Source organism: Martes martes (genome assembly GCF_963455335.1).
Source record: "Martes martes genome assembly, chromosome: 17".
Lineage (NCBI taxonomy): Eukaryota > Metazoa > Chordata > Mammalia > Carnivora > Mustelidae > Martes > Martes martes.
Window position 1 is genome coordinate 27,681,230 of NC_137905.1, and position 8,945 is coordinate 27,690,174.

At 41.3% G+C, this 8,945-nt stretch overlaps 1 protein-coding gene across 2 annotated transcripts in view; it reads left to right on the forward strand.

Moving 5' to 3' along the window:
• BBS2 (Bardet-Biedl syndrome 2) overlaps window positions 1-3,601 on the forward strand; it is a 28,474-nt gene extending 24,873 nt beyond the window's left edge. For both annotated transcript variants that reach the window (XM_080828910.1, XM_080828909.1), the window contains 2 exons: window positions 1,779-1,927; window positions 2,934-3,601. In XM_080828910.1, the coding sequence (XP_080685036.1) occupies window positions 1,779-1,927; window positions 2,934-3,040 (256 nt within the window). In that variant the 3' untranslated portion in view covers window positions 3,041-3,601. The remainder of the gene's footprint in view (window positions 1-1,778; window positions 1,928-2,933) is intronic.
• The last annotated feature ends 5,344 nt before the right edge of the window (window positions 3,602-8,945 follow it).

The window sequence follows — 8,945 nt, forward strand, 5'->3', positions numbered from 1 at the left end:
TTTGCAGTTGTAAATAGGATTTTTCTTCCATGTTACGTCTTCTGGTTTTTTTTTTTGAATATATGAACACTGTTGAATTTTGTATATTGATTTAATAATCCACTTCTTTACTAAATTATGTTATAGTTAAGTTTTTCCAGATGTGAATTTGTATCCTTTGTAAATTGAGACTGTTTTGCCTCTCACTTTGCAATTTATTTTCTTCCTATTATTATCTTTGAGGTATATGAGGTTTTTGCTTTTTCTGGCCAACTTTATCTCCAGGGCCCCTTTCCTATGCTCTTTCTGGCTTTTTTCCTTTTTTTTTTTTTCCCCCTTTTTTCAGTCAGAGAGCTGGTGTTAAGGCATTTGGTTGCTAAACTGGAGGAAAGTGACCACCAACCTCTAAATCCCTTTTTTCCCCTGAATTATTTATATTTCATTTAGAGATTCAGATGTATGCTTTTATTTTTTATTTTTTAAAGATTTTATTTATTTGACAGACAGAGATCACAAGTATGCAGAGAGGCAGGCAGAGAGAGGCGGGGTAAGCAGGCTCCCTGCTGGGCAGAGAACCCGATGCGGGGCTCGATCCCAGGACCCTGGGATCATGACCTGAGCAGAAGACAGAGGCTTTCACCCACTGAGCCACCCAGGGGCCCCTGTTTTTATTTTTTAAAGCCAACTTAGTTGATATATAATCTATTATATACATGCAGAAAATTCACCCTTTTAGGGTTTACAGTTCAATAAATTTTAGAAACATATAAACCGTGTTACTGCTGCCACAGTTAAGATGTAGACTATTTCTATCCCCCTTGTGCCTCTCTGCATCGGTACTCCAAGCCCCCTCACCTCCTGTCCTTGGCACCCACAGATCTGATTTCTCTCCCAGTAGTTTTGCCTTTTCCAAAATGTCATATAAATGGAATCATATAGTATATGCCTTTTGAGCTGGCTTCTTCTGTTTACCCTCATGCCTTTGAGATTCATCTATGTTGTTGCCTGTGTCAGTAATTGGTTCCTTTTTATCGCTGGCTACAGTACTGTTCCACTGAACGGATATACCATACTTTGTTTATCTACTCACCGATTGACATTGGGTTGTTTCCAAACTCCAGTGATTGCGAATAAAGCTGCGATAAACATTTGCGTAGTTTTTTTGCAGACATGTTTTCACTTATTTTGGGTAAACACTTGTAATGGGATTTCTGGGTTGCATAGTAAGTGTATATTTAACTTTGAAAGAAACGGCGCAGTCATTTTACAAAGTAGCTGCACCATTTTGCATGCCCATCAGCAGGGCGGGAGAGTTCCAGTTGCTCTGTCTACATCCTTGCCAGCATTTGTCTTTATCAGTTTATTTTATTTTAGTCATTTTCATTGTTGTGTAGTAATGTCTCAGTGTGGTTTTAATTTTATGCCTTTGTTTTTTAAAACCCTAATAAAATTAGAAGCTGCATTTATTAGTTAAGAATAAGGTCACTTTTGCCCAGTGAATATTAACCAGAAACTTTGAAGCTATCTTCTTGCCTTGCCTGCTTTTCCTTACCCCCCCAACACAGTGGGCACTTAATACTTCTCAGTTCCATGGATCAATAACCAAGAAAGGCCACTTGTCTTCCATTTACCTGGAAGAAATGGAATATTTTGATAGAAACTTCTCAGTGTTTCAAAGCAAACCTTTCAAAGTTAAAAATTTGGTGTTGTCTTCCGTGTGTAAGAAGTTTGCTAGTGTTTTCATCTCAGCCTGCCATATTGAGGTAGTGATGGTAATACACTTCTGTTGATTTACACAGGAAAACCATGAAGAACCGCTACATGGAACTGTACGACCTCAATAAAGACTTGCTAAATGGATACAAAATTCGCTGTAACAACCACACGGAGCTCCTGGGGAACCTCAAAGCAGTAAATCAGGCCATTCAAAGAGCAGGTCGTCTGCGGGGTAAGTCCCTTTTAGTAGCACTGTAAGTAGTTTGTAATTTGGATGTGAGAACCCTTAGAGCTAGCGGTAGCTTCTAGAATTCATACTGAGGCCGACAGCAGCGTACCTTTTACACCCAGCTTGGTTGCACTTTGGCTTTTGCCAGTCTGCAGACTTCAGAGGGAAAGAAAACTTTCAGCCCCTTTTCTTAGATCTTGCTGCACCTTCCAAGAAAGACCTAGTGACATATACCAGAAGGGAAAGCCTTAAATATACTTATTTTTTAAAAGGGAAACTGGAAATTAATGAGCTAAGTGTCCAACTTAAATTATAGGAAAAGAACAATAGAATAAATCAGAGGAAGCAGTTATACCTGAAATCTGCTGTTTGGGTCAATTCTTTGACCTCCTTTTATTTTATTTTATTTTAAGATTTTATTTATTTATTTTACAGACAGAGATCACAAGTAGGCAGAGAGGCAGGCAGAGAGAGAGGAAGAAGCAGGCTCCCTGCTGAGCAGAGAGCCCGATGTGGGGCTCGATCCCAGGACCCTGGGATCATGACCTGAGCCAAAGACAGAGGCTTTAACCCACTGAGCCACCAAGGTGCCCCATTTTTTAACCTCCTTTTAGAAAAATAATCTTTGCTTGGGCGCCTGGCTGGCTCAGTCTGAAGGTCATGCAACTCTTGATCTCAGGGTCACAAATTTGAGCCCCATGTTGGGTGAAGAGATTAATTAAATTCTTTAGAAAAAAAGAAAAATATCTTTGCTAGGTGGATATATGCTTTGATCCTCTTCTATAAAACTAACTTTGTTTCTAGGTTTGAGATGGTCCCTAGGTTTGGTTTGTGATAAATTCCTTTGCAGAGTTATCTTTTTTAGGGAGTGGTAAGATAAATTAAAGATGCCCACCATAGATCTCTTTTCCACCCTAGTTTTATGCTGTTTTAAAACTGGCCTCTGATTTATAATTTCACTTTTAATTATTTTTTGTATTGTACTGACTTCCTGTTTCATCCCACACAGTTGGAAAACCAAAGAACCAGGTGATCACTGCTTGTCGGGATGCGATTCGAAGCAACAACATCAACACGCTGTTCAGAATCATGCGGGTGGGAACAGCTTCTTCTTAGGAAAGAACACATAGTGAAGTTCCTAAAAAGGGTTTTTCCCTAAAAATCGAGGCTAGTTTGCTTGGATCACATCCTGGTGAACCCAGGTGCTAAGAATGGCAACAGTCTTGGTGAGTGGTACAAATGCAGACTTCATCTGAAAAGCACATCCCTTTCTCTTTTTAGAATCAGTTACTGTTACTGAATAATCACAGGTTTGTATAGAGGAGGGGAGTACTTTTAAAATGTTAGGGCTTCAAAGTCCAATTTTTGGGGTATGTATGTAAAATTGATGTTGATACATATGCTTCCTTAAAATTGTAATTGGATTTGTAATAAAAAATTTTTTCATTAAAACTTAGGAGTTGGGGGCGCCTGGGTGGCTCAGCGGGTTAAAGCCTCTGCCTTCGGCTCAGGTCATAATCCCAGGGTTCTGGGATCGAGCCCCGCATCAGGCTCTCTGCTCAGCGGGGAGCCTGCTTCCTCCTCTCTCTCTGCCTGCTTCTCTACCTACTTGTGATCTCTGTCTGTCAAATAAATAAATAAAATCTTTAAAAAAAAAAAAAACAACTTAGGAGTTGCAAAAAAAAAAAAAATTAGGAGTTGCACTCTATGTTAACTGTAAAGACACCACCGTCCTACAATTGCAGAAACCATTTGTATGATGTAGAGGAAAACACAGGCATGGGTATTGGAGTTGTGTGCCTTTTTATCACGGACGGGTGGGTGTAAGCAACTCATCTTCATTTAAGGGAGAATCAGTTGAAGGTGGTCTGTTGGAGGTAATTTTAGCTACTGAAACTAATAGATCTCAAAATTCATAATTACCCATTTATTTCTCATTTACATCAGGATGTCTCTGTAGTTATTCAGGGACCCAGCTTCCTGTGATCATGCAGCCGTGTCATCCTCTAGGGCAGCCTTTCTCAGAGTTCTCTATAGAAAGAAATTTCGGAAGATGGATTTGGGTGACTATTTTCATGTTCGTTGTATACGATGACGACCTGATGGCTCCAGGAACCCGACGTGAGAAGGCCTTGCTGTGATTTAAGTCCAAGCCAGTAGAACAGGGAAAGCTTTTCTCAAAGCTGTGGTCTGGAAATAGCACATTATCATTTCTTCTTGTGTTCTGTCAGCTAACATGACCACCCCTCACCACAGGGAGGCCAAGAAGTATCACCAACCGTTTGCCGGCAAGGAAGAGAAAGCTGCTATCTGTGCCAACAGCCAGCTGCTCCTTTCCTAAGAGTGAAAATTCTGCCTTCAGGTAGATTCTAGGAAGGTTTAATGACTAAAACGTTCACTTCACTAAATGACTAAAACATTCAAGTGCCAGTTTTCACTTCTTAACAGCATTCCTAAGTAGTGGGGAAGACAGGCCGTACCCCTATGGTAAATTAATCTTACAGGTTTCTTCCATTTAGGCATTTAGGATGACCTCTTCTGTTTCTGAAATGTGAACTTTGTGGAATCCTAATTTTTGAGGTTATGCTCTAGAATACCTGTGTTTAGCATTGTCAACCTTAAGCTCAAAAAACACCCACATATACTGTATTATTTTCCATAATCCCTAAAGTAGTAAAGCATCTTCTCTATGTGTCTTGAAGATGAGGAAACTGAGGCACAGGGATTAATTATTTCCCAGAGTCAGAGCTACTGGCAAAACTCGAGTCCCGCTCTTGAGTCTTTTTCTGTCTTTTTAAAATTAATTAATTAATGTAAAAGATTGAAATAACTTGATGGAGAGAGAGCACAAGAGCACAGGCAGGTGGAGTGGGAGAGGGAGAAGCAGCACCCCCCTGCCCAGCACTGAGCAGGGAGCTGAACTTGGAACTGGATCCTAGGACCTTGGTATCATGATCTGAGCCTAAGGCAGCCGCTTAACTGACTGAGCCACCCAGGTGCCCAAGAGACTTTTACTGGTTTTTTTTTTTTTTTTTTAAAGATTTTTTATTTATTTGACAGACAAAGATCACAAGTAGGCAGAGAAGCAGTCAGAGAGAGGGAGAAGCAGTCAGAGAGAGGGGGAAGCAGGCTCCCTGTCGAGCAGAGAGCCCGACGCGGGGCTCGATCCCAGGACTGTGAGATCATGACCTGAGCCAAAGGCAGAGGCTCAACCCACTGAGCCACCCAGGCGCCCCGAGACTTTTACTGTTTTAACCATAGTCTAACCTATATGTGTTGAGATTAAAATCACTAATTGGTGCTGGTTTTAAATTGTATGGCACTTTTCAGTTTTACAGACCCTAATAGAATAATCTCATCAAAGGTCATTTTATTATTCTTGAGCCAAAATCTTCTTTCTTAGAACTAAAAATACAGTTAAATCTTGAAGGGGTTGACCTCCAACGGAATGTATCTTTAAGTAGTCCTGATTTATAGGTTACAAATAGGTGATTTTCACATTAATTTGATCCTCTTGATATTTGTCACTGAGCTCAGAGAGGTACAGTGTTTTCTACAGGGTCTCACAGCTTGGTGAGTCACCGTGTGTGGGTTTGAAACCAATTAGCCGTGGCCCTTTCTGCTGTTTGGTCAGAAAGACTGGATGAGACGAAAATGTTCATAAAACCTTCTACCACCTCTTTTCCTCTTAGTTTAGCTGAAGGAGGAGAAAACTCTGGTTATCTGTTGCTTCTGTTTGGTTGCCCTATTTTTCTATCCTGATAGAATCTGAGTCCTTCTCAGAAGTCACAGCTTCAGCTCTATTCTCTTGCTGCGTTTTGTTGAGGCTTTAAGTGAACACAGTCCTCCTTGGAAAGCTGATTTTGAGGATCCTGGTATCTGGTAGAAAGCTTTGGAGTCATTCTTCAAGCATCCCTTTAAAAAAGCCTCCCCGTCCCCTGCCAGATTCAGGTACTCAGTGTCTTGGAAAGAGTGTGGTTTCTATTACTTCTCCCATGTCTGCCTAGCCACACACATCTAGGCCTGGCTCAAATGTTCTCTCCTCCGGAGATTTTCCCCTCCCGTGGCTATTCCTTAATTGTTACTACGTTCTGTGTTTAGATCAATATTCATCCTCTACTGAGAACAGAGGCTGCATCTCAATCAGCTTTCTCCTCCCAGCGGTGTGGAGCCAGTGCCCTGGGCACAGAAAAGCACCTGCTGCTCCCCACGGAATTGCCTGTCCTCAGCCAGTCCATCAGGAGCTTCAGAAATCAAAGAACTAGGGACTGTACAACAATTATGCAACCCTAGAAGTGCTTTACAAGAACGACTTCCAACATTATTTATGTTTCAAAGTTTATAATTAGCAGTTACAAATCTGCCAGTGCGAGGCCTGTGATCACAGAACCAAATTATCTCCGCTTTCACTTTGAAACTGAAGTACAGTAAGACACCCGTTTGCAGTTTGGTGTTTTGCATTTTGCCTCTTTCCCATCTGGCCCCTGCCCACACTAGATGCTGTAGCTCCTGACTCATCTTTTTATTTGTATGGTACAGAAATCTGCTTTTCCTAAAATGATGCCACATGGACGATTCCCAAGTAGTTTTCAGAACTGTCTGTGTGGACTGATTTTGTATCAATCAGAGAAGGAAATCGTGTGTTTTTGCAGGAACGTTCAGTTCATTAGGGCTGGAGAGCTGGTGTCCCAAGGACTCTTCTAACGGGGCTTGCATTTTCTCACTCAGTGTCAGTGGCATATAAGGAAGTACTCCACTGGTACCAAAGAGAGACGACAGCTAAAGCTTCCAGCTGACGAAATACTGGTCTAGGAGACGTAGCCCAAGCAGGGATTTTTTTCCTTTGGTATTCTGCGGGAAAGAAACCACCACCTTCAGTGGAGTTTCGGAGCCAGTCGATGAGCAGTAGAAAAGCCAGGTTCAAAACCAGGTTCAAAGCCTGCCTCTTTCCTAGGCTTCATGTTCCAGATCTTTAAAATGGGGGACAGAAGTTAGATTATTTAATAGAGTTCTTCTTTAAATATTTTATTTTTCCTCCTCTTAATAGAAATGCTAATATGCTCTCAAAATAACTTTATGAAAATGTTCTTAATTTCCATCATTATGAACATTTATAAAAGGGATTTGTTCTGGGGGGGTCGACCTTATGCAGCTGTAGGAAGTGGCGAAGCAGCCGCTGGAAGGCACATTCTCTGTCTCAAAACTCAGTTCATTATAGAGCACCACAGTGGCTGTCACGGGATGCTGGGATTCCAGATGACCTTGCCTTTATATTTTTTCACGTTTTAATTCTTCACAATGAGCCTGTGTTATTTATATAATCCGAAAAAATACAAAGCTGTTCTCTTTGGGGGGGGGGGAAATCTTCCTTTACTAAAAGGAATTATAAGAATTGGAGGTTCACTGTTAAGAGAGAAGATGCCACATATCACACAGGTGAACATCATAGCTCTTATCTGAAACAAGTATGTAAAAGATGCCCATGTTTTAATTCCTCTTTTGCCACTAAACAGTTGGTGACAGTGGCTTAAGCCCTAAAAATCCAGGTGAAGAATGAAGTACTAGGAAAAACAGCTTCTCAGTAACTGAGTGTCTTCATTGCAGGAAAGTGACCTGCGAGCTACCCGGTCCTCTAAGAGGTGCTGCTGTAGATGATGTAATGGACAGAAACATCAGAGTCTGGCTCTCAGGGACTCGCTCTCCCTTCAGGCACCACCACCCTTTTCCATAGTGTATAGAAGGTTCTGCCGTGTTGACAGATCATAAACACACTGAGATTAGGAGAAACTAATAAGTACATTTTAATGCTTGTGTGGTATGCTAAGATTTAGACTCAGTGCTCCAGAACAGGAAAAGTGGGCTTGCCTTGGACTTATCACCTAGAGCTGCGAGTCTCTATTTTCCCAGCTTGGCACATGTAACAGTTTCACCTGCCTGGCACTTTCTCCTCCGCCTTCTGCTTCCAGTTACGCCACTGATGGGTTCACTAGAACCTCACCCTTCTCTCTCCCATTCATGAAAACACATTAGAAAGCAAGTGAATGAAAGTCATATTGTAGGGATGACCCTTTTTCAGTCTGTAGCAACTGAAAAGAAAAGGCAAGCTTTGAAATGTTAAGCGACTGATTACAAAGTAGTTATAATCCGTGAGTGTTATTACATCATGGTGAAAATTTTGTGGTCTCCAAATACTATGCATGTACACTGGGCCAGTACTGTGTGGGTGTGGGGAGACACCATTACAACTAGTTCTAGGTGCTTCTTTTTCATCTCACCCAGAAAAAAGTAGTGTTTTGTAACAATACTGAAAATTAGTGCATGTGAAAAATTTCTAGATAGATATCCATATAATGGGTATAAATGCTAAAACATTTTTTACTGATTAGGGTGTGAAATTAAACAGATTTTGAAATCATCAACCTAAAAGAAGGTGAAACACATTCTTTCATTTAAGGTCAACTTTAGAATAGAGTCAGTACTCAGTGTTATGAGATTAAAGATAAAAGCCCAATGCTTTTTCTCTTGATTAATAAAAGCTATGGTAATAGCTAGTAATACATGTAAAAAGAAGAGAGGAAATGAGAAGACAAGAATGGAATGAGAATAGCATCTTTCAGCTAAAGATGCAGTGACCCTGATGCCCATTTGGCACACCCACGTGTACAGGTGGTACTTATCACCTCATCCCGACAGTCCAGGGGGAAAGAGTGTAACAAAGTGCACATCCTCTTGGCATTTTGGTGGGGCCTTTAGCATTTGTTCTTTTAAAGAAAAAAAGGCAGAAAATTTTATAGCTGATCCTAGAGTTTTTAGGAAAAGGAAAGACACACTCAAGGCCAGAATCACTTAGTTCTACGGGAGCCCCGACTCCAGGAACCACTACACAGGGCCCAAGTAGCCCTCTCCTCTACCAACCAGAGGTCTCCTGGGGAGGTGCGGGGCGTTCGCTTTGAGCCAGGCCCGCGTTTCCCAAGGCAGGAACACCATCCTCTAAGTCTACACTGTCCTAGGAGAGTCAGTG